This window comes from Ochotona curzoniae, unplaced genomic scaffold, assembly GCF_017591425.1.
Source record: "Ochotona curzoniae isolate NIBS_2020 unplaced genomic scaffold, NIBS_Ocur_1.0 scaffold_4683, whole genome shotgun sequence".
Classification (NCBI taxonomy): Eukaryota; Metazoa; Chordata; class Mammalia; order Lagomorpha; family Ochotonidae; genus Ochotona; species Ochotona curzoniae.
Genome location: NW_024467121.1, coordinates 6,476,696 through 6,502,559, shown reverse-complemented (window position 1 = coordinate 6,502,559; position 25,864 = coordinate 6,476,696). Strand labels below are relative to the sequence as shown.

Here is a 25,864-nt window from a genome sequence, read left to right as displayed (position 1 = left end):
CTGCTTCTATCTTGGCTGATAATGAGAGCTATGGAGCCCAAGCTGCAATGAGCAAAACCAGGCTTTCAATACGGTTCTGGTGTTCATGACACGAGGGCAGGCAAGACCACAGGGCTCTGGGGCAGAAATCTACACGTGGGATGTTTCAGGTGTGTTAGGCCCTAAGCGCCCACGCCTGGTGAGCCATGCTAACGCACGCGCACCACGGGCCCAATACAATCCTCCGACGCCCCGTCCTTACTTCCGGCCCCGCCCCTGGCCGCGGTTGCTAGGAGACGTGATGTCACCGGAAGCGAGGCCCGGGATAGGCCGAGGCGCAGGGAAGCCTCTCCCCCTCGGTAGCCTGGGCGCCCGGCGCTGGCCCTCCAGCTGTTCGTAGGCCTGGAGTGAGGGTCGGGGCCAGGCAGCCCCGGCTGCGACTCCCGCGCCCCGCGCACTCCCTCTGGGGACGGCAGCCTGCTGGGCCGCTCCGGGGCGGCCGCCCGCGCAGTGACAGGGGCTGGTCCTCCCTGCCCGTGGTTCCCCGCCACGTCCCCGGGTCTGGGCCGAAATCCTACTGCCTGGCGAGTGACCTTTCCGAGTCCTGCGCTATGACGGCTGGCTGCCCCCGCCGGGCGCCGCTCCGGCTCCTGCCATTCCCGCGGCGGCGGCTCCTGCTGCTGCTGCTGCTGCTGGTCGCCGGGCCGGCACGCGGCTGGGAGAGTGGAGACCTGGAGTTGTTCGATCTGGTGGAGGAGGTGCAGCTCAACTTCTACCAGTTCCTCGGGGTGCAGCAGGTAAGCAAGGCGGCGTAGGGTGGGAGGAGCGAGCGGGGCGCCCCGGGCTGTCCTGGCAGCCCTGGCCTCCGAAGTGCTGGCCCGCCTTCCCCACTTCCTTACCTCTGCACCAACTCCTCAAGTTCCGGTGTCGGTGACAGGCGGCCCGGTGCCACCCGCTCCTAGGGCGGCGATACTTTCCTCTGCCTTTTGGCCAGTGTTCTTTCTCGGTTTCAGAAGTTCTTCTGGCACTGTATTTTGTAATACTCTAGCCGTTGGCTAGGAGTCTCGGCTAAAAGATCCGGAATGCGCGCTTGGTGTTTGGTGGGGTGGTGGACACGCCGCCACGTAGGAAGCCTGTCTGCCTGCAGACAGGCAGAGAGATGGGGGAGATGGGGTTTCAGTCCCGACCCCGCTCCGGATTCCAGCTGCCTGCTGACACACCTGGGAGTCGGCAGCCGGTGGCCTGAGTCCTCTGGTCCCTGCCACCTACCGGGGAGACTGGGTTCAGCTATGGGCATTTGCTAAGTTGAGAGATCTATCTTGTCTGCCTCTGTCTTACCCCTAGAAAGTACTATGAAAACCTGTAGGAATTTGGAGCTTCTACCACATTGGTCCTGGAACTCTTTGCACTAGAGGGAGAGACTAACCTTGCTTACCCCACGTGTAATAGTTTTCCTCCTCTGATTCACTGCCCCTGCGTTGAGGCGGCCAGGCGTGGGTTCAGTGCTGCCTAGGGGTTCCACCTGTGCGAGGCCACTGTTACTTGAGCCACCTGCTGCCTCCTAGCATGAGTTGAGCGGGAAGCTGGAAGTTGAAGCGGAGCAAGCTGTCTAGCCCAGGCGTGTGGATATGGGATGCCAGTGTCCTAACCAGGCTCATTACCACTAGGCCAAATATCTGCCTCCTCTTTTTGGGGGGGTGGGGGGGGCGGCGGGGAGGAGAGGAGCGCGCGTGGGGCGGGCAGTGAGGCTTAAACTTTTAAAATCCATTAATTGCCTTGTATTTCTACCATGGAGGGTGTCTGAGTGAGGGCAGATATGCAGTCTCAGTCTGAAGCTTCGTGCCAGTGACATGACATTTGGCTCATTTCAGGATTATGGGGCTATAGACTTAGCATTTCACACCATTTGATCGAGTCTTACATATAATGCTTTGAATAGTTATGGGGGTAAAAACAGAGTTGATTTGTTCCAATAGTTGTCATTCAGTGGATATCCTAGCAATTACATGTGAAATGCACATTTCCTCTACTATAGATTATCACAAATCTGAGTGAACTATTGAACTGCTGAACTAAATGGAAATTTAATTTTCAAACATTACACTTTTATTTCATTATTGAATATAATGTCATGGTAACATGAACTTAAGTTTCCACTTTTTGTAACTTACGAAGTATAAGCATTTCACACTTTACATTTTATGGGCAAGTTTAAAGAAACTGCATTTACGATCTGTCACCCTTTGCCACTTCCTGCTCATAAATAGAAAATATACCTCGTTTTTATGGTAAATGAGGATGCAATATGTGTAAGTTATGAAACTGTAAATGAAAATTGTTCAGGAGGCTCTTATTGGGAATAATTGTTCAGAACATATGATAATTGATTAAATTGTGTAGGTTTAAAAAACAACCTGTTCAGTGATCTTCAAGATGCTTTCCAGTTATTCGTGGGAAATTAAGTCCCTTTAAGAGAATACAGAAGCTTAGTAGTTATGGTATAAAATTTTGATTATGTGCTCTAACTTTGCATGTGAGTCCTCATGATTTTCATGTATAATTTCATGCAACTTAATTTGTAGAGTTAAATAGGCAATGTGAACAACCAGAGATTTGAATTAGATCGGCAAAGATGGGAAAATAAGCATAGATAATCAAGAAAATTCTTTGTCGAAGTACAATGTGAAAAGAAGGATCCAGAAAATTATCTTAATCTGTGTTTTTCTGTCCAGCTATATTGAAATTGAAAAGAAACCAGAATTTTATCCTAAGCTAATTTTATTCTATCAGAGGAGTTTATTGGATTAAGTTCTTCAGTTTGAGTCTTAACTTTATTGGAAGATTTTGGGGGAACTAGAAATTCGGTAGAAACAAAGGTAGCTTGTTAAGCTTAAATGTTTTGACAACTAGCCAGAGACCAAGCAGGTCAGTTACTCACAGTGCCGTTGTGGTTACGTGTACTGTCAGTTTTGTGGTTCATTTAACAGAGGTTTATTTTCAGCTAGATTTTCAGCAATAGGAGATGACTTTTATATAAATATAAATGTCCTAACCTCATAAAAATTAAAAGTTAATAAGAAGAAACGGGTAGTAAGTAATCAAGTACTTGTAACTACTCGATGGTCAGAGCCTTTCACACTTCACGATTTATTTGCAGGAAGGAAGTCACAGAATAAGCCTTGTGGATATTGTTGCAGCCTGTATTTGGCTGCTATAGTACCATAGGCTGAGTAGTGTTTCATCAACAGGAACTTATTTCTCGGTGATGAAGGCTGGGAGTTCTAAGGCCAGGCCACCAGCAGATCCTGTCGTTGAGGGCTTTCTGGCTTGTGGACGGCACTTTTTTGCATCCTTACTTGGTGCTACAGCTACGGCTTTCTCTAGGGCTTCCAAAAGTACTAATCCCAGTCATAAGAATTCTGCCTGCATGACCTAACCAACTCCCAAAGACCCTGCCTGGTACTATTCTGGGAATTCAGTTTTGATGCATAGAGTTTTAGAGGGATGCATTAAAACTATAGCTCAATGGAAAAGCTTATGTGGAAGTACAGGAAGTGTGAAGGCCTTGAAGCAGGAACTGGCCTAGTGTTGGAGGGACAAGGAGGCAGCCAGTGTGGTTGGGACGGGGTGGAGGACAGGAGAAGTGTGGCAACAGGAGCTGAGATGGTCATAGTGTCCGGGGAAGATTGTGGAGGCCATAATTAGAACTTGGGCTTTTATTTATAAGCTAATTGGAATCCAGCGAGGGGGAAGATTGACCAGAAGAGATCCATGATTTCTTCTACACTTCTAAATGGTCTCTGTTGTTGAGGATAGTCTGTAAGGCATTAGTTACTTCAAGGGAAAATTGTGGTATCGAAGGCAGAACGGGTGGTAGCTGTGGAGTGGGGCCAAGTGGCCAAGCTCAGTATTTAATTTAAACACAGAGCTAGCAGCATTCCATTGATGGCTTGAATGTGGGGCAGGAAAGAGAAAGAGGAGTTGAAGATAAATCTAAACACATCAATGTTGATAACTGGAAGGACAGTTGACATTTACTTAGATGGTTAAGCCTGGTATAAGAGCTTGATTTGTTAGAAATCAGGAGTTTGGATTTTGGTCATAGTAAATTTGGGATATTTGTTAAATATTCCTGTTATACAGGTCTGGATTTATAAGGAAAAATGTTTGAACTATAGGAGTTTGTGGTTCCTGTTAATCAAAAGGTAATTTGAAGCCACAAAACCACCTGAGTTCACCAAGGGTGTGGATGCGAAGAGGTCTGGGAGCTAAAGGCCTGTGGTGAGGAAGATGGAAAGGAACCAGCAGAGGAGAAGAAAAATGAATGAGCTGGGACAGAAGCTAAGAAAAGATCCTGCCTTTCAGGTTAAGTGCAGACAGTATCTCAGAGGAAAAAGTGATCCGCTGGACTACATGGTGATTATAACTTAAACAAGATGAGCATGGTGAGTTGATTCAGTGTGGGATGTAGTGTGGAAGTCATTAGGAACTTGATCGAGAGCTGCTTCACTATCTGATTAGATTGAGTTCAAGAGAGGAAAAAAAAAAAAACTGGAGACAATTAATAGGAGAAATTGTCAACAGTGGCTATGTATTGCATTTTGATATCCCCTAATCCACCAGGTCTAAAATCCCCAAGCTTTACTGTTGGAAGAACTGGTGACCTTTAGAATGTAGACAGGCCATCTCCTGGTTTTATGACCTTAGGAGAGTTGCATCCTTTTTTAGGACATGTGTTATCTAACGTCTTTATTTACTTAACAGGCACATAGTAGCCACTTAAATATTTGCTGAATAAAATGTAACTAAAGCTAAGCTGTAATTTCCCAAAACAGTAGTTAAATAGCATTTTAATCCAACAGATTATATTTATAATCTTCTGCATTCCTTCTACAGGAAAGGGATTTCTTTTCATATATTTACAGATTTCGAGTTGGCTCTAGAAGTCTCAGAAAGTTTCAGAAGTCTTTGGGAAAGAGGTGAATATGGATCATGTTAGAGGTTCAGCCTGTTTTTAGAATGACTTTGTTACCAGGGCATTCCAGTTGGATATTCCACCTTTTCAGAGATTGCAGACGTGTAAGGGGGAAATATAGATGAGCAACCAAAAAGATATTTTATTAGTAATTTAAATTTTTGGTCTTGGGGTCAGCAGTGTGACATAGTGGGTAAAGCCACTAGCTGTGATGTTGGCATCAGTGTGAGTGCTGGTTTGTGTCCAAGCCGCTTCCCATCTCTGCTAATGGCCTGGAGAAAGCAGTGGAAGATGGCCCAACTGCTTCCGCCTGGTCCTGCCCCAGGTGTTGCAGCCATCTGGGGAAATAGAACCACGGAATGGAAGATCTGTCTGTAACTCTGATTTTCAAATAAATCTTTTTTAAAAAGTCTAGATATCCACACAATATTTAAGTTTTATCTCACAGCTTCTGCACCTTGCATACTTATATTTCTTGTGTGATCAGGGCAGTTCTCTTTAAATAATCTTTTGGGATCATTGTATTTATGTAGTACTTTGTGCAATAGTCAACAAGAAATATTTCTTAAACAATTGAAATCATAATGGAATAGATTCTTTGTTTTTGGTGGAATTAGAGCATCTTCATGGTCGTAATTAGTAGTCATTAAAGACTCCTATCAATACAGCTACAAAATGTGTTTCATTCTTTCTCATATTTTTAATAACTCCAAACCAAAATTCAAATGAACATTAAAATTTAGTTAACAGAAGGGAAACTGTTAAGTCACATATGCTTGTAAAATATTTGAACTTTGATTTTTTTTATATCAGAGTTAAACGGTTTAAGCACTCAGTCTGTATTTTTGAAATGTGTACAGGGTATGTGAATGTACAGAAGAGCAGCATGTTTAGGGGAGGGTCAGTCCTATCCTGTGGGAATACTGTCCTAAAGAAGCTGTTGATTGGGGCCCGTAGTGTTGGTGGTGACAGGTAACACTGTTGCCTGCAGCACAAGCATCCCATTTGGGTTCCAGCCCCAGGTGCTCCCTGCTGATGCACCTGGGAAGGCAGCAGAGGATGGCTCAAGTGCCTGTGCTCCTGCACCCATGTGGGAGAGGCTGGAGAAGCTCTGGGTTCCTGGCTTAAGCCTGGCACAGCCCTGGCCAACCATAGTGACCGTTTAGGGAGTGGTATTACCCTTCCCCTCTCCCCTCTTGTGCTCCCCCCTCCTCCCTTCTCTCTCTCTCTCTCTCTCTCTCTTTCTCTCTCTCTCTCTTCTCTATAATTCTGCCTTTCTAATAAATAAAAAATTAAAAAACTATTGCTTTCTAATGTTTTACATCTTTCCAGGTAAGTTTGAGTTACCTCATTGGAAAGTGATTCTTTGGTCTGTTTACTTGACTAGGAAGAACTGGTCAATAAGAACACTATGAACAATGCAAATCAGGCTATTTTTTTGTCCAGGATGGCAATTATTCCAACCAGACATAACCTGAAAGTATCTCACAATCTTGTAGAAATGAGAGTAAGAATTGCTGGAAAGCCCATTTTGCCCTCCACTTACTCTGTATTTATTTTTTAAAGATTTATTTTTATTACAAAGTCAGAGATATACAGAGAGGAAGATCTTCTGTCCGATGATTCACTCCCTAAGTGATCGCAACAGCCGGTGCTATGCCTATCTGGAGCCAGGAGCCAGCTCAAGGTCTCCCACGTGGGCCCAAGGCTTTAGGCCATCCCCAATTGCTTTCCCAGGCCACAAGCAGGGAGCTGGATGGAAAGTGGAGCTGCCGGGATTAGAACCAGCGCCCATATGGGATCCCGGTGCGTTCAGGGTGAGGACTTTAGCCACTAGGCCACACCTCTGGGCCAACTTACTCTGTATCAGCCAGTAGCTTTATCAGTGATCAATGTAGCATATATTGTGTCGATCTTCCTGAGAAGTCACAAACAGTGCACTCTCCCAGCACAGCCTTCACAGAAAGTAGCGTGATGGTCTGGTGGGTCTGTTCTGTGCTCCTCTGCACCTGTGAAGTTTCTTGTGGTGCTAGCGCTTAGCTGTGGTGTCAGTTGGATTTCATTCAGTCTTTCTGTTGGGTCTCTTGCCTTGTAAATAAGTTGTGTAGTAACAACTTTCTTCATTTTTATAAGGAATCTAATGTTTTATAAGTTTGGATGAATAGAGATACAGAATCTGGATGGGGTATAACCTAACCATTTCTGTTTCTAATGTAGCATTTCAGGCAGGAAGTGAAAACGGAATATATCTGTTTTAATGGTACATGTCTGGCCTTAGATTTGGTTATTGAGATATCGGTTTACTTTTAAAGTATTCATTCTTTGGTGTAGTGCGGTGGCATAATTTAGTGGAGATTGTCTGAACATATCTTATGGGAATAAGGAACTTTGTTTCAAGAATTTTGCTATGTATAACCTAGAGCTGATGGTAGCAAATATATTTTAGTTGTACATATCCCTTTTCTTCTGAGTTTTGAAAAGCTTAATTATGAGAGCATTCTAGCGATTGCCATGTTACTTATTTTCTTTTTTGTAGTCAGCATAAGTTGAGCTAGGAAAGTGGAATTGACTTATGTTACCAGAGTTATTTTTAGAGATGTAGTCTCAACTTGTGTTTAGATCACCATTTATGTGGTGCATTTTACTATGTGGTACATTTCGATGTGTTTTACTCAGTGATGGGAATGAAATGGGGTAGGATTAAGGTGAGAGTAGATATTTGACTTTTTCTCTGAATTTGTGTAGCTGTTAAAAGTAACGCAGCTCAAGTACTGTGATGAAATGCCTTATCTGTATTCAGGCTATTGTTAGCTTTGTTAGGTTTGCTATCAGTGAGCTACTTTTGCCATAAACCAAGGAATCATTTTCCAAGTTGGATGTTATTGGGTCTATCTAGACAGCAGGGATACTGATGAATTCCACCTAAGACTAAGACCTTTGTTTCATAGAGTTACCATGAAGAAAGCAGGACTGAAAGACATTTTCTAATGAAATTATTGTCATATATTTTTAAAAACTTATATTTTCATCAAATCACATAATTGTAAGAAAATGGGTCTTTACTAATATAAAATACGATTACTGTGTTTTGAAAAAATGTATTCCATTTTAAGAGCGAAATGTTTCACTTTTGAGCTACTTATATTTATTATTATTTTTTTTTTGTCTAAGAGCACCTAGGATTTCCTAACAATCTAGAATTTGTGTGTTATTCCATATTTTACTTAATACTAATTTAAGGTTCATCTGTTGTTTCTAGTTGCCATCATTCAGCAAATTGAATCTCGTATGTAGTCTGGCGTACTGAAGAAGCATGGGCGTGCTATAGTTCACGTTTTTGATCAGAGAAAATATGTATACCCAAAAATATGCTGTGCAAGGATTTGACTCAGAAATGAAGTAATTCATTAGAGTGCCTGCTTTGAATCCCAGAAGCTCTGCTGCCAGTCTAGGTTCCTGCTGATGCACAGTGAGGTGGATAGCAAGTAATAACCTAAGTACTTGGATCTGCCTCTTGCAGGTGCAGCTTGAGTTCCAGGCTCCCTGGCTTTAACCTAGCTCATTTCTGTCATTTGGGGAATGAATCAGCAGATAGAAGAGCTTTGCCGGTCTCTTGCCCTTGAAATAAAATGAAAACACACCATTGCCTCACTATTAGATGGATATCTGTTTATCACTAAGGAGCCAGAAGACATTAAGCTCTGTGCCACAACAATTAATAGAATGTGGATTGTGTGATATTAAAACTGAGAGTCCAAAATCAAGATTTATATTTTCTTTTTAATTTTCATATTTTAAATTTGTGTACAATGAGTAAATATCACCTTTTTCATGATAGCTTTAAAACCGTAGGGATTCCCCCCTCTCCTCCCTCTTTTCCTTCCCTCCTTTTCTCTCCCTCTGCCTTCCCTCACTTCTTTCCCTTTCCTTTTTTTCTAAATTATTTCAGTGACATATTCATTCACCTCACAGTAACAAACTTAAGTTTTCTATATTTAAGGAGCTCTTATAGCAAGTAGAAGAAGGAGAGAAAAAGTTACCTATAATAAAAGTAAACTAAAATAAAAATGAAAATCCCACTATTACTGATGAGTATACATACTTGCTCTATTCAGCAGTTAATTCACAGTGTGCTCATTTCACTTACAGAAATTGTTTTCTGTGCTTCGTATATTAGTTGTTACAGATCAGGGAAAACATGTTATTTGTCTTTTGGGGAATGGCTTATTTCACTCAGCATAATGGTTTTTAGTGAAGTCTGTTGTGTTGCAAATGGTAAGATTTCTTTTTTATAGCTGAGTAGTATTCCACAGTGTATATGTGCTATGTTTTCTTTATCTAGTCTTCAGTTGATGGGCATAAGATCAAGAGTTAAATGATGGACATTTAGCACGGGAATTGAGACACTGTTTACAGTGCCCGCATTCCATGTTTGAGTGCCTGTTTGAGTTCATGATCCACTTCCTAAAAAAGAGCCAGGGACTTCATTCAGCTCTCTTGGTCGGCTGTTAATGTGCTTGGGACATTGTCTGCTATCTTAGGTGCATTTGCAGAGTGCTGGTTCAGAAACAGTAGCTGGGACTTGAGTTTTCATTCTGATACGGGATGCCAGCCAACTACCCATGGCTTGCTGCACCATAACACCAGGTCCCCTGTTTCAATTTCCTGCAAGTGCAGACCCAAAGGCAGCAGGTGACAGTTCAATTATTGGACTCCCTGCCACAAATGTAGGAGACATGAGTTGAGCTCCAGATGCTACCTTCAGTCTGGCCTACCTCCAGGTGTTGAGGGCGTCTGGGGAGAAAACCCTTAGATGTAAGTTAACTTTTTGTGTGTCTCTGTTTGCCTTTAAAAAAATTAAAATAAAGGCTTGGAAGAACTAAAGGACGCATGATAATATAGGTAGCAGAATTAAAATAGGAAAGAAGCAATATTAAAATGCCACTGAGAATTTCCTCAGTTTAATAAAATCCTGGGATACATTTAACTCTTAGCACAGGAGTTTTTAGAAGCTACATGAGACCCACCATGGCATGTTGGGTGAAAAGTAGTCAACATGAGTTCAGCCCAGAAACAAGAGAAGCTTTGTTGTCCTTTTCTAGGAAGGTCTGAGCAGACTATTGAGAAATCTGTGGGTCCGTATCCGTGCCTGCAGGACAAGATAGAAATGTATATAGCTAATTCTTATGATTATTATTTATAAGATTAAAATCAGCTAGGTTAAGGAAGCTATCCTGTGACTGAATTTGTACAATGTCTAGAAACCTCTTGATTTTTAAATCATTGTTTAAATTGCAGATTATTTTTTTCCTGCATTTATTTTCAACTACCATACTTTTAGTAGAAAAAAGACTCATGTTTAGGTTCTTCTACCTTTAAGTACTATTATCTGTTGAAATTTGGTTTATGGATGTTAACCTGTATAATGTGGGAAGTGAGTTTGTGATTTGTATTTAGATTTAGCTATTGTTTTGTGTTAATTTGTAAAGTCTGATAGGAACTAGATTTCAAGTGTATTAGTTTAGAGTTGTACAGTTCAAATGACTATCTTGTGCATATTTTTAGTATTTGTACATACTGTGTGATTGCATTGTATCTTCGGATAAGTGTATAAAATGTAACTGAATTTTAAGAATGCGTTTTGAGAATTGTTCTGGAGGGCTTCAGACTTGTTCCAACAATGCTGTCACCTTACAAAATGCTGGTGAAACTAACTGCTTTGAAGATACAGAATATTCTTCATATGTCTTCGCCAATAATCAACTTTTAAGTTCATTTCGAATTTTGGCAATAGCTAATAAATAGAATTAAATTTAGTGGCTAAGCTAGCAAGGCCAGGTAAATTGTTTACATAAATAGAGCTGAATATTAATGGCCTGAGGGGCTTGTGAACTGACTGAGGACTGTTCCCCAAAAGTCCTAGAGAAGTCTTGAGCAGTGTTGGCATTCATAGAATATGTTGTAGTAAATGACTTTTGAAGTACTCAGTATTTTGTGACAATATTTTTTCATTTGCCCACAGGAGAAAGATAAGTCAAAATGATCTTAATTTCAGAGAGCTGGGAAAATGCTGAGCTAGAAGAAAATATTCTAATTATCTTTCTGCTTTCAATATTTAAAATCAGTATCATGAAAGCATTCATTGTGTAACAATGTCTATACTAATGATAGTCCAAGCAGAGAAACCAGTGTGTAGTAGAGATGAAGGAAGGAATTGACCCTGCCACTGAGGGAGAAAGTAGGAACCGTGCAGAGAATGGGAAAAGTACACAGAAAAACATGTAAATACAAATACAAACAGCAATGGAGTACTATCTCCATCTTGTGGCCCTCTTTGGATATTGCCATTAAAAATGTTGGGAGGTTGTATTTTCACAACAGTAGGCACAAATACGAATAAAATATGAGGCAGGTAAAAATAAAATATGGATCAAATAAGTCTTGGAACTTTTGCCAGGAACCTTTTTTAAAAGACGTATTTATTTTTATGGTAAAAGCAGATTTACAGAGAGAATGAGAAAGATCTTCCATCCGCTGGTTCACTCCTCAAATGGTAACAATGACCACAGCTGAGCCCATGCGAAGCCCAGGAGCTTCTTCCAGGTTTCCTACGTAGGGGCAGGGACTCAAGGCTTTGGCTATCCTCAAATGTTTCCCAAGGCCACAAGCAGGGAGCTGCTGGACATAAACCGACACCCATGTGGGATCCTGGCGCGTGCAAGGGATTAGCTGGTTGAGCCATCATGCTGGGCCCGTCAGAAAGTTTTGAGACTGAGCTTCTTATTGGGTGTAAGGCAAGAAAGTATTTTGAGATAGTTGTCCCTTGAAGAACCTTACCAATATATTTTTCCAGTATGCATTGCAAATACAATTTTCTCTGAAATATCATAGTATGAAATGGAATGTGGTACAAATGGCCCTGGCGTGTTAGCCTAGTGACTAGAGTCTTCACCTGGCATGCGCTGGGATCCCATATTGGTGCCAGTTCGTATCCCAGCAGCTCAGCGGTTCCACTTTCCATCCAGCTCTCTGTTTGTGGTCTGGGAAAGCAGTAGAGGACAACCCAAAGCTTTGGGACTCTGTACGCACATGGGAGAAGAAGTTCCTGGCTTTGGATCAGCTCAGCTCAGCTCAGCTCAGCTCCGACCATTAAGGCTGCTTGGGAGTGAATCAGCAGACAGAAGATCTTCCTCTCTGTATATCTGACTTTCCAATAAAAATAAATAAATCTTTTTTTAAAAAAAGGGCCAAACATAGTTCTGATTTTTCCCCCAGCAGAGAAATCTGAAAGATACATACGTAATTTATATAATGAATGCATATTTATAAACTTAAAGGTGTATGTGATATGTAATTTTCAATGTACACAGCTTTTCAGTAAAATCTTATCAAAATCTTCTCTAAACTGGAGATTCTTATGTAGCTCTCACAGTAGCAAAAGCATCACACATGGGCATAGGGAGCTAGAGAGAAGGATTCAGTCTGTGATGAATCACCATACTTCGAAGCCATTGAGGGTTACCATAATTTGCAGTAATTCAAAGGAATATGTCAGTGGTCCATAATCATGTCTGTATGAGGAGGATATGAATGACTTTGGGAGGTATAAATATGCGCATTTGGGCAGCCCAGAGTTAGTCTTTGTGACACTGGCAGATAAGGTGTTTTACTTACATGGCTTGAATAATAGATGTTACAGATTGACAGGTGACAGACATTTTTAAGGCACTGGTCCCTTGTCACAAGAGCTTTTTAACTATTGAAGCTATTGATGAAATGTAAAATTTTCTGCATCACGTATTTGGAAATATTTAGAAACAATAATTTTAAGAATGTTTTATTTAACCTGATGTATCATAATGTTATCTCAACATGCAACTATATTCAGGGGTTATTAATTGGATTATTTAACATTTTAAGGTTTTTGAACTAAGTCTACAAAATCTGATGTTTATTTTACATTAATATTTCTAGTTGCCTCAATTTGGTGTTAAGTTTATTGACATTTTATAAGAGGTTGAGCTAAGTAGACTTGTGTGTCCACATTATCCCAAGTATAAAAGTTTCCAGGAACTGAATTATCTGCTTCGAAATGTAAATTAACAGTAAAATGGTACCATATTTCAGGGTTCAAATATACTTGAAGCTAATGTATAGTAGATACCACAACCTTGGAAAATTGACATTTCTGTTTTATGTACTTAATGATAATTTCCTTAAAGATTTATTTTTAGCACCCAGTGCAGTAGCCTATCAGCTAAAGTCATGCCTTGCAAGCACCGGGATCCCATATGGATGCTGGTTCTAATCCTGGCATCCCATCCAGCTCCTGCTTGTGGCCTGGGAAAGCAGTAGAGGACGGCCCAAAGCCTTGGGTTCCTGCACCCGCGTGGAAGACCTGAGTCTCCAGCTTCTTGTTTTGGATTGACTCAGCTCTGGCTATTGTGGCCGCTTGGGGAGTGAATCAGCAGATGAAAAATCTTCCACTCAGTCTCTCCTCTCTGTGTATCTATATCTTACTTTAAAATATTTATTTTTGTTGGAAAGTCAGATATACATAGGGGAAGAGAGAAAGGAAGATCTTCCGTCCGATGATTCACTCCGCCTATGGCTGCAACGACCGGTGCTATGCCAGTCTGAAGCCAGGAGCCAGGAACCACCTCTAGGTCTTCCACATGGGCCCAAGGCTTTGGGCCATCCTCAACTGCCTTCCCAGGCCACAAGCAGGGAGCTGGAAGGGAAGTGGAGCTGCCGGGATTAGAACCGGCGCCCATATGGGATCCCGGTGCGTTCAGGGTGAGGACTTTAGCCACTAGGCTACACTGCCAGGCCCTATACCTGACTTTCTAATAAAAATAAATCTTTAAAAAAGATTTGTTTTTTATTTGAAAGATTTGCATAGAGAAGGAGGGGGAGCGTTTTTTCCGCTAGTTCACTTGCCAAATGGCAGCAGTGTTTGCAACTGAGCTGATCCAGAGCCAATTCTCTGACAAATCAACGTCGGTGATGGAACATTTATGCAAGTTGGGAAAAAGATGACTTAGCTGTCTGCCATCTTTGAGAGTATGGGCCTAATTAAAAATGTACTGAAAGAGGGACTGTGACATCTTGTTTTGGCATCTCAGCTTCACTCTTGATTTCATTTTTCTGCTAATGTCCCCCCTCCCCCTGGGAGGCAGCAGAGGATGACTCAGACACTTCATTCCCCACTACCCACGTGGGAAACCTGACTGAGTTTCTGGCTCCTGAATTAGACCTTGCTTGTTCCTGGCTCCAAAGGACATCTGGGGAGTAAACCATAAACTGCTAAATACTAAAACAAAAATAGACATGAGACAGCTGAATAGTAGCCTATAACCATTTTAAGGTGTATAACAGCCGATTTTGTATATAAACTAAAGTTGAAATGTCATTGAAGTGGTCACAGGATGTGGTTAAGAACTTGCAATTTTTTTAATATATTGGTTACTCAATACCATGTCAATTCCATAATGTTGTAAATTGTTGTTGATGTTGTGTTGTGGCTTTTAATTGACTGGGATGATATTCTGCCAGCTCTACCTTCAGACCAGAGATGGTCTCCCCAAGAAACCGTTAAATTTTTCTGGACAATAAGATGCTGGACTCTATGCTTGGTATAAGTTTGCAAAGAACAAATCTTGACTGAATGTGAACTGTAGTAATACTGCAAAAAGTTGGAGGAATCCCCCATGGGGAGAGGGCACGGGGAGGGGTTGGGGGAATCCCAGAGCCTATGAAACTGTGTCACATAAAGCAACGTAATTAAAAAAAAAAAGAAAAAAATACACCCTCATTTAGAATAAAAGAAATTCAGTTAAATAGCTAAATTTCAGTTTGATTTGCAGAGTACAGAAGTCATAAATTTTTCATCTCACCACTTTAAGAATTCATGAACTTATTTTTCTGTAGACTTTTCAAAAACATTGTGTCAAGCAAGCAAATCAATTTTCCAAAAAGAATACTTGCAGGGTGGGTATTGTGTCATAGCAGGTTGAACTACCACTTGGGCCACTTGTATCCACTCGGAGTGACTGAGGGGGGGCAGTCCGAGTCTGCTTCTGGTCTGACTGGGAGACCGCAGGTCCTGGCTCAAGGACGTGGATTCTGGCCCCCACGGGGAAGGCTCAGGTCTAACTGTGGTGGTAATAAATGGGTGAGGCAGTCTGTCACACTCGCCCTCTCACTCTCTCAATGCTCTGCCTTACAAGTAAAGTTTTTTTTTTAAATCTTTAAAAAACAGTTATGAATGTTTATTGTCCAGGTGGAGAAGTACAGGTTAACAGAATTGATGGTAACAAATGTGTGTGTGGTAACACTAGAAGTATGAGAGTCTTGACTCCTAAATAGTATACTAGAAGTTTATTTTGTTTAATATGGAAAAAATTGTAATTGGCCAGTAGCACCTGAACATGTGTATTTTGGCCCTGTGCACTACAAAATCCTAAGCTTAAGCCCAAAATAGATCCCAGCGATTAGAGTATTCAATGAATAATAAATATTTCAACTCTTTGCTTGGGTTTAATTAACAGTATTTGTGGAAATGATGTATCCTTTCGTTTTTATTTTGATTAATATTTTAGTGTATGTATATTTTCAAATCAAGAAATGGATTTGTAAAAAAAAAGTCTAGTAATAGTTACTTTATAGAAACAGTTTTATGAATCAATTAGAATCTAGACTGCAGCTTTTAGTTTATCATTTTGTTTTTCTTTAAGTTTGTTTTCTCTTTCAATAATTCCTAAGATGAAACCATGAGCTTTGTCTGGTACTTATGTCCTAACTACCAAGATTCTGCTTTTGCGTTTGTGAAAATGCTTCCAGAGAAAGGGAAGCCAGCAACAAGGCTCTCGGCATTTTCTCTGCTTACCTGTGAAGAAGCATCAGTATGCTCTGGCTCGTTCCTGGAAGCACATTCTCTTTTTTTATTTACCATTGACCCACTGCCCCTTTACTGATACTGCTTGTTTCGATTGGTTGCTTTTCCAGTGGTTCTGCTGTTGGTTGTGTCAAAAGAGAGATAGAGGAACCTCGTGGGTGGCCTGTATTCAGGAGAAGACAGAGAAGGTTAAAAGCTGCTATGCTTGTCCATTCTTTCATTTGAACATGATTGTAGTCAGTAAACATAACCTGTTTAGAGAGGGAGGAAGTTTCCCTAGCTTTTTCCTTTTTTTCCCCTTAATGTTACTGGGATCTGAGAAAAGCCAAAACTGAGGACATCTTTAATCAAATGTGTGTATGAACTATTTCATGTTACTGTCAATTTGAGGGAGAGGAAGCTTAAGAAAAACAGCATATGTTCTGTTGATATGCTTCTTTCAAAATAATCTTTTGCCCTTTTCCCGCTGTTTGACTAGAATTCTAAAAGTCATTGCTATTGAGGCCGGCCTTGTAAGACTACAGGTTAAGTCACCATTGGTGATGCTGGCACTCATGTTGATTACTACTGGTTAGACTACAGGTTACTCCCTTTCAGCTCCCTAGTCATGCACCTGGGAAGACAAAGGAAGATGGCCCAAGTAATTGGAGACCTGCCACCTATAGGGAAGACCAAGATTGTGTTCCTGGCTTCTGGCTTTGGGCAGCTGTTTTGGGCATTTGAAGATTGAACTCGCAAACAGAATCTTTCTCTTTCATTTCTACCTTTTAAACTAATTAATCCATCCTTATAAAATTATCACTATCAAGTCTCAGTGGCAAATAACATGGCCAGGAGAAAATTTGACATGGAATTGTAGCTGATAGTGGAATGATGGTGGTACTTTGAGAAATTAAGTCACACTGAAGACAGTGTTGGTATTAATGAATAAATATGAATTAGTTAATTTGCCATTGAACAATGATAATTACTGTCTTTCACAGAAGCAAGGCTTTTCATATATGCCAACATTATTTGCATGCATAATCGGTTCAAGACACTTTCCTTGGCTTTAGAGATTATATAGACAGTACTGCTTGCTCTCCAATTCAGGTGCTATCAAGAAGACTGTGGGACCCGGCGCAGTGGTGCAAGTGGTTAAGGTCCTCGCCTTGCACACCCGGGATCCCATATGGGCGCCGGTTCTATCCCAGCGGCCCCGCTTCCCTTCCAGCTCCCTGCCTGTGGCCTGGGAAAGCAGTCGAGGACGGCCCAAAGCTTTGGGACCCTGCACCTGCGTGGGAGACCTGGAAGAGGCTCCTGGCTTCGGATCGGCATAGCATTGGCCGTTGCGCTCACTTGGGGAGTGAATCATTGGACGGAAGATCTTCCTCTCTGTCTCTCCTCTCTGTATAGCCGCCTTTCCAATAAAAAAAAAAAAAAGAAGACTGTGGAAGTATTTCAGAGTCAGGAAGATGAATATAATTATCTAAATGTTTCTGTATATCAATTTAAGATATAAAGCAGCTAGTCATAGTTACAACTAGCAACTGACTGGTTTACTGTTCTCTTTGATGCATGCTTGGCTTTTCCTGGGACATATTTATCCATGTAAAATGTTATTCTTTTTCTAATTTGCTGTTAATATGGAGGAACTGCACAAAGTATCTAACTTTTTAAAAACCTTAGGCCAGAAAACTTGAGTAGTAATCAATTTATAGTTTAATAAAGGACATATGTAGTTAGAGTTTCTGGGTAACCTCTCTTCCTTTGAAAGTATTTCTTTATTAAAGCCAGATGAAAGCAGCCAAGGTATTCAGAACACTGAATAAAATAAATGTGCTGCATGGAATTTGCAGAATGCATCAATACATGTACCAATGATTTATAATTGCATTTGGTTCTAACACGTATCAGTGTAGATCTAACAGCCGCAGTAAGTAAGATAGCAAATATAAAACACTAAGGTGAAAGGGTTAATTGGCCTTGCACAGTTCAATTTGCCACTCTAGTGGCACTTTGTTGTCTGTGTAAACAGAGTTGCTAAGTACTTTCCCACTAAGCGGCCACTCTTTTATTTATACAGTTGAACCACCAGTGAGGCATGGATCAGTTGACCAGATGTAGGCCTTGTCTTCCCGGCCTTTCAGCCCATTTCATGCTTTCCCCCAGCTGTTGCTACATACCTCACTAATCCTCCCTAGGCCTTGTGATTTAGAGGTCTCCCTCCGCCCCCAGCTTTGTATTCTCTCTCCTTGATTTGAGCATGTCGTTATGAAAGTCTGACCCTGTTGATACATACATTGTTCGTTTTCATTTCTGATCCCTCCTTATCAATTCACATCTCAACATTTGCTGTAACCCATTCAGATATTTTCAGGTAACATTGTAATTTAAGAATTAGAGCTATACTATAGCCAAAGTCCTCTTGTAACCAATCTTTACCTGTGAGTATCTGTAACCCTACTGTTTTCAAATACAAACATCTAGACTGTGTTCATAGTTCATAAACAATGTACGGTGTTCCTGGAAATCTAAAGGTATCATTCTGGAAATACTTTTTAACCCTACTTTTTATATACATATATATATATATATATATAAAATTAGATCTAAGTTAGGTCGTTAACTGCTCCATAATACTGTATTGTGCATTACATTTTAGTTAGCTATTAATGGACATTTATTTCCGCTTTTTCTATTTCCAGCAATATTACAGTGAACAAACCTTATAGGTGTTATTTTGTACATATTGCTAGCTTCTTTAATGCAGTGTTTTCAAAACATGGAATCAATTTAGGAGGCAGGAGTATGTATTTTTAAAAAATGAATAAAATAGGAAGTGTTTAAAGGATATTTACTTTTTCATGAAATATGTAATTACATTCTGAATTGTGATATAAAATGTGTCTTGCTGTGGGTCACAATAAACAAATTTATAGTGTGACATAAATATATTTTGTGCTTTTTCTTAGTTAATGGTAATTAGGGTCAAGGGCCACAGGAAGGTGGGTCAGACCATTATTTCAACATTCTCATTTTTCCTTCCTGTGTTAGGGGGAAGGAGGGGAGATAAAGGGAGAAGCCACACCCAGCCTCCCAAATGCCTCTGTACCCTGGGATGGAGGGCACCAGCCCATGGTCCCCACTGTGAGGCACACTTCAAGGGTCCTGCTCAAGAATTTTTAATAGTTCAGCTGTCTTGAATTACTGCCACTCTCACATTCCAAGCATGATGAAATCTCTCCAGAATCCACTGATTGACATAGTCCACCTTAGAGTCTCAATTAGACCAGATATTCATTGCCAACACTTGGCCAGGGTAGTTGATCTATTTGTTCTGTCCTCTGTCTTCCGTTGTAGTATCAGGTGTTCTCCGCAGACTCCAATGTACTGCCGTATCCTCCATGTACACATGGATATGCTGCTCCATCTAAGCCACTGAGGAGACCCAGCTCTGACACATGCACTCCACAGTCAGACCATGGAACCTGCAGTTCTCTCCATGGTTGAGATTCTGAGTTCAGTGGTTCAGAATCCCCAGAGAAACCTCATCTGAGGCAATCCCAGACCTGATTCTTGTGCGTGCTTGCCAGTTCAGGGTCCAGCATATCCATTGCTCCTAATAGCTTACTCACATGCTGGTGGTTGCAATTGCTGGGTCAGTTCTGTCTCCAGCCCTATCTTCTGCACAAACTAATGAGTGTTGCAGCCCAGCTCAATCCTGCCCACCGCATACTCGGCCCTCATGTACACTAGTGGGAGCTGCAGCCTAGTTGGAGCAACCCATAATAACCCCCACCAGGCATGTCCCCTGCCCTGGTTCCCGTGCTTGCCAGTATGTACGGCAGACTGGTCCAATCTGTCCCACATCCCATTCAGGAGCTTTTAGCACTTAAGCATTAAACACAAATTTCTAGTTGATATTATTTGTTCTATTCTAAATTTTTAAAAAATATTTATTTAAAAGTCAGAGTTGTAGAGTTACGGAGAGGGGGAGAGAAAGTCTTCCATTCACTAGTTCATTCCCCAAGTGATTGCAACAGCCAGGACTGAGCAAGGCTGAAGCCAGAAGCTTCATCCAGGTCCCCTTTGTGTATGGCATTAGCCCAAACACTTAGACCAGCCTCCGCTGCTTTTCTCTGGCCATTGTTTCCCAGCATTAGTAGTCAGGGAGCCAGGACAGGAACCCATGCCTATAATGGGATGCCATTGTTGTCGGCAGCAGCTTTACCTGTTATGCCACAACATTCCCATTCCTTTAAAAAATATTTTAAGTTTCATTTATTTGCATGAAGGAGTTAAAGAGTTGTTATGTTCCTTTCTAGTCTTTATTTTGAACAGTGCTACTCACGATAGAGTAAGTGGACTTGTGATATTTTACAAATTTAAAATTTTTTATTGTATTTTTAAATTTTTACTGAAAGAATTTCAGAGAGGAGAGACAGAGCTCTTCCAACTTTTGGTTCACTACCCAGATAGCCACAATGGCTAGAGCTGCGCCGATTCGTAGCTGAACCCAGGAGATTATTCCAGGTCTCTCATGTGAGTACAAGGACTCAAGGCCCCGGGGCCATCTTCTACTGCCTTCCCAAGCCATTAACAGGGAGCTGGATGAGGGGTGGAGGAGCAGGGACTTGAACTGGCACACATATGGAATGCCAGTATCACAAATGAAGTTCTCTAAGCTATCACACTGGTCTCCAGTTTACTAATCTTTACTTGTTTGTGATGAGATAGAAAAATTTGAGAGCATTTGGAAATTTTTATAGCAACTTTGCAAAATAGTTTATGACTATTGAATTTAATCATAAATTCAAAGTATATTTTGTATGTTTATTTCATTCTTTTGTAAAATATAAATGAATTATAAAAAGATTGGGTCCAAGGAACCCCTGGTGCAGTTGAATGCAATTCTTTTTAGGCAGATGCAGGTTAAATATAGGTGAGGGACAGCTATAGTTATAGATAAAATTGTAGATTCTAATTCCTGACATCATTATTGAGAACTGTGGTTTTTTTTTAATTGAAAGTTTATTTTGGTATGACATGTTTTGTGTTTTCTTTAAGTACACTCATTTTACTCCAGAATATTATCAAAGTAAGTTTTAAAAGAGTTTCTGTCATGGACAGAAATCAGTTATCTACTTTTAAAAAAGAGATTAATTTTATTTGAAAAGCAGTGTTTCAGGGAGAGCGGAAAGGAAGAGAAGGAGATCTTAATATACACTGTTTCACCCTGCAAACGGCTATAACAATGAAGATGAGACCAATCCGGAGCTGGGAGCTTCATCCAGGTCACCTATGGTGGCAGGGTCTCAAGAACGTGGACAGCCTTTGGCTGCTTCCCAGGCACATTATCAGGGAGCTGGATTTAGAGTGGAGCAGCCAGGACACAAGCGAGCTGGATTTAGAGTGGAGCAGTCGGGACACAAGCTGGGGCACATATGGAAATCAAGCATCACAGCTTTACACACTGGTACACAGTTTTGGCCCTGGTAAGTTTCTTTGTTTGCTTTAAAGAACAGCACATTTTTTACCTTTCAAAGCAGGAGCTTTGTTATCTTTTTTTAAGAGACAGAGGGCCTCTGAGCAGGAGCACAATAGCCTAGCTACTTTGCATGTGCTAGGATCCCATACAAGAGCTGGTTTCTGTCCCAGCTGCTTCACTTTCCTTCCAGCTCCCTGCCTGTGGCCTGGGAAAGCAGCAGAGCATGACCCAAAGCCTTTGGACCCTACACCCGCATAAGAGACCCAGAGACCGGAGGAAGCTCCTGGCTCCTCCGAATCAGCTCAGCTCAATTCTGGCTGTTGCAGCCACTTGAGGAATGAACCACTGGATGGAAGATCTCTATGCCTCTCCTCTGTATAAATTTGCCTTTCCAATAAAAAATAAACTAATCTTTAAAAAAAATTGGAAGACAATGAGGACAGGAATGTCTGCTTTCCAATAAATTTCAAGCATGTGAAATTTACTGCTTGACATCAATAATTTGGATTATTGAATTGTTTGAAACAGATTTAATCCAATAATTAGTAGTTAATTTTCTAAATACATGCTGTATATGTGGTTATGTATGTATATTTCTGTGGCAATAGTCAAATCCATATAAATTGAAATCCTTATTTAATGTGCAATAAAAGTTGAGAAACTTTAAAGCATTTGTGACATGACAGATATGCTAATTAACACATGCCTGAGAAAATCATTTCAGAAATACTTTCAGAAGTCGGCAGCATATTCCATTGTGGTTCATGCCTGAAAATAAATCTTTGTTCTGTCAACTCTGGGTAGAGATACTGACATGGGAAGGGGTTTGTCCAGACCTACAAAGGAAAACATTCATTATGGAAGGGCAGGAGCAAATATTTGAACAGGATTGCAAGTACTTTCTTTCCTCTTGATAAATTTCTAATCCTTTATTTTTAAAAGTATATTAGTCTTTCTTTTAATGAAGAATTTCCTGTTTCTGTTTGCTTTCTGGTTCAAATGTGATTTTTTTAATGTCTGCTTAAAAAAGTTAATTTTTTCTTCTTCTGACCTTCTATAAACCATTTAGTAAAAGAATGAAATAGGAATGTTAAATTAATAGATGACTTAGCTTGAGAATGACAATATTTGGAAGATCACAACAATGGATAATTTACTAATTTTTAGTGTTCTAGTTGATATATACAGTTCTGTCCGTATAACTTTGGATTGTTATTTTCTGTTTGAAATGTATTTTGCGATCAAGAAAATATAGAAACATCAAAATTCTGAATAATGAGAAATAATAAATGAAACTGTTAAAATACTAATATTATGATTTAGGAAAGTGATTTACACTTGATCTTAGCTAAAAGGCCAAAAAGCGATAAGAAAGTAACTTACATGCCTAAAATATTCTCAGTTATAGTCCTCAAACTGAGTAAACTTGAAAGTCAGCGGAGAAATATTATACTTTGTGAATCTAAAAAAAATTAGGAAAATACTAGTGATATGATATGGGTTATTCAGTAAATTTGCATCATTATTTTATATACTACTTAAAAGCATTATGAAAGCCTTTTACCATTTAGAAATTTTAAAGATTTATCTTTATTGAAAGACATTTACAGACAGAAGGAAAGGACAGATAATTCTGGTACAAACCTCAAAATGAAAATACATATGCAATTAATTGTTTAAGGAAATATTAATGTTCTTTGCATTCGGAGTGCAATTTCTTTCCAAGTTTTTTTAAGCCTTATTGGCTCTAAAACAAAATAGCTTTGAACTCAGTCATTGATGATTTGTCCCTCTCCCTCACCTCACCATACAGGATTTCCAAAAGGATTCTGAAACTTTTAATGTTGCGTTCTTAAGCCACCTTTTCAATTACAGGTGCTTATAACAGGGCTATATCTTTCACTTTTACCAAGTGAAAATACCACAATTTAAAAATGCTTTATCTTTTATTTTTTAAAGATTTATTCATTTTTAGGTCCAACACGGCACCCTCATTGCTAAAGTTCTTGCATTGCACGCATTGGGAGCCCATATGGACACCAGGTCATGTCCTGGCAGTCCTGTTTCCCATTCAGCTCCCTGCTTGTGGCCTGGGAACGTGGAGGATGACGTCCCAAGGCCTTAGGACCCTGCACCCATGTGGGAGACTTAGAAGAAGCTCCTGGTTTCAGATTGGCTTAGCCTCGGCTGTTGCTGCCACTTGGGGAAGGAATCAGGAGACAGAAGATCTTCCTCTGTGTATGCCTGACTTCCCAATAAAATGAAATCTTTAAAACTTTAAAAAATTTTTAATAAAAGATTTAATAAAAATTTATTCATTTTTAATGAAAGGCAAATTTGCAGAGATATGAGGATACAAAGAGAAAGATCTTCCATCTGCTGATTCACTACCCAAGTGGCTACAATGGCCAGAGCTGGGCTGATCCAAAGCCAGGAGCTTCTTCAGGTCTCCAACATGGATGCATGGTCAAGGCTTTGGGCCATCCGCTACTGCGTTTCCAGCAGGGGGCTGGAAGGGAAGTGGTGTAGCTGGGACACAAACTGGTATCCATATGAAATCCTGGTGCAATGTGAGGTTTTAGCCACTAGACCATTGTGCCGGGCCCTGAAAATGCTTTTGAGTAAATCTAACCTGCCTTACTCTAACCTTAGAGCATAGAATGCTGTGAATTGTTCTCTCACTGTCATAGACTGAGGAGGAGCTGCAGGTCATGAATGTGTATCATTTTTGTCATACCACAGGTAGGGAAACAATCAGTGGTAACAATCTATAACTATAGTTGGGAAAATGTATCAAGTTAACTGACTTCAAAAAATTATTTTGAAATCAGAGTTACGGAAAGAAGGAAGGAAAGAGCTTGCATCTACAGGTTCACTGCCTGTATGACAGCATTGGCTGAAGTGTGACCAGGATGAGATCAGGAGCTTCTACCAGTTCTCCCATGGGAGTAGCAGGGGCCCAAACACTTGGACCGTCTACTTTTTCCAGGTCATTAACTGGGAGCTGGATTGGAAATGGGGAGACTTGACTGGTGCCTATATGAGATGCTGGCATTGCAATAGGCAGCTTTACTTGCTATGCCACAGTATTGGCTGCTTTGATACTTGTTTTAAAATATCGCTAAGTATATCCCCATCCATGCCTTCTAGTCATGATTGTTTGGTCCTTAGAGAAGTTAAAATAATGCTCAATTATTGTCTTTAGTTTTGTGGACAAAAGGAATATAACAGTTGTCTCATTATCGTTTGTTATTATTACAACAGCTGATATAATGTGCCAAAAACTTTAATATGCATCCTGAATTTAGAGAACTTAAAGTATGGGAAAAAATGTTCGTCTTGAAACAAAGTGCCTAAGAGCTTCAAATGGTTGCTTCTGTACAGAATGATTTTATCATCTTGGGTATAAATTGTAGGCTTTCTCAAACATAGTTTTCTTGTCTACAATATAAACAGCCATTATAAGGTGGTGAAGTTGTAAGAATATTATGCATGTAAAATATACTGTTTAATCAATGTTAGCTATTTATCTTAGTTTTTATGGTAAGGAAACTTTATAGAGTTCCTAGTATATTTTACTTGCCTTTTTTTAAAAAGATTTATTTTATTTTTATTGGAAAGGCAGATATACAGAGAGGAGAGACAGAGAGGAAGATCTTCGGTCCGATGATTCACTCCCCAAGTGAGCGCATTGGCTGACGCTATGCTGATCCAAAGCCAGGAGCCTCTTCTGGGTCTCCCACATGGGTGCAGGGTACCAAAGCTTTGGGCCGTTCTCGACTGCTTTCCCGGGCCACAGGCAGGGAGCTGGAAGGGAAGTGGGGCTGCCGGGATTAGAACTGGCGCCTATATGGGATCCCAGGCATCCAAGGCGAGGACCTTAACCACTGTGCCATCGTGCCGGGCTCTACTTGCCTTTTTGAAAAGAGTAGGGACAAGCAGAGAGGAAATGATACTGATAATTTTATGTAACATGGCTGAATGAAAATTCTGGAAAATTTTCTAATCAAACCCTACAAATATTTTATATGAAGGTTGCCTTATATATCAAAGAAATGTGATATCTGTCCTTTTGAGTCTGGCTTCTTGCACTTAAATATTAGAATGTTAAACTTATCACTTGCTAAAGGACAATACTAGATAATATGGAGTAAAATGGCGAGCAGAGGAAAATGGGGAAAGTAGAATGAGGTGGAAGAATCTCTACACTTAAACTATCATAGAAAACAATAACAAAAATTAAAACATTGAAAAAGGGTGCCTTTCTCACATCCTTACCATAATTTGTTGCTTTTTTTGATTTTCAGATAATAGCCATTCTAAACTTGGGTGATGTGAAAAGAACCTTCATTGTGGTTTTCAATTTGAATTTCCCTAATAACTAGTGATCTGGAACATTTTTCATATGTCTGTTGGCCATTTGTGTTTTATCCTTTGTGAATTGCTTCTTCATGTCTTTTTGCCCATTTTTAAAAAGTTTATTTTGATGAGGCTTACATAGTTGAAGAGGGTGGGAAGGATCGAGGGTTAGGGTAAAATGGGT

The 25,864-nt window shown here is 40.4% G+C and overlaps 1 protein-coding gene and 1 long non-coding RNA gene across 2 annotated transcripts in view; both read left to right on the top strand.

The window, feature by feature from the left end:
* The first annotated feature begins 373 nt into the window (after positions 1 to 373).
* DNAJC1 (DnaJ heat shock protein family (Hsp40) member C1) overlaps positions 374 to 25,864 on the top strand; it is a 145,603-nt gene continuing 120,112 nt past the window's right edge. Inside the window, exon 1 of the mRNA XM_040968214.1 lies at positions 374 to 776. Coding sequence (XP_040824148.1) covers positions 591 to 776 — 186 coding nt within the window. The 5' untranslated portion in view covers positions 374 to 590. The remainder of the gene's footprint in view (positions 777 to 25,864) is intronic.
* LOC121148146 lies at positions 6,772 to 24,799 on the top strand. Its single transcript, XR_005882515.1, has 3 exons — positions 6,772 to 8,205; positions 15,556 to 15,560; positions 24,788 to 24,799. It is a non-coding gene; the product is annotated as an uncharacterized LOC121148146 (long non-coding RNA).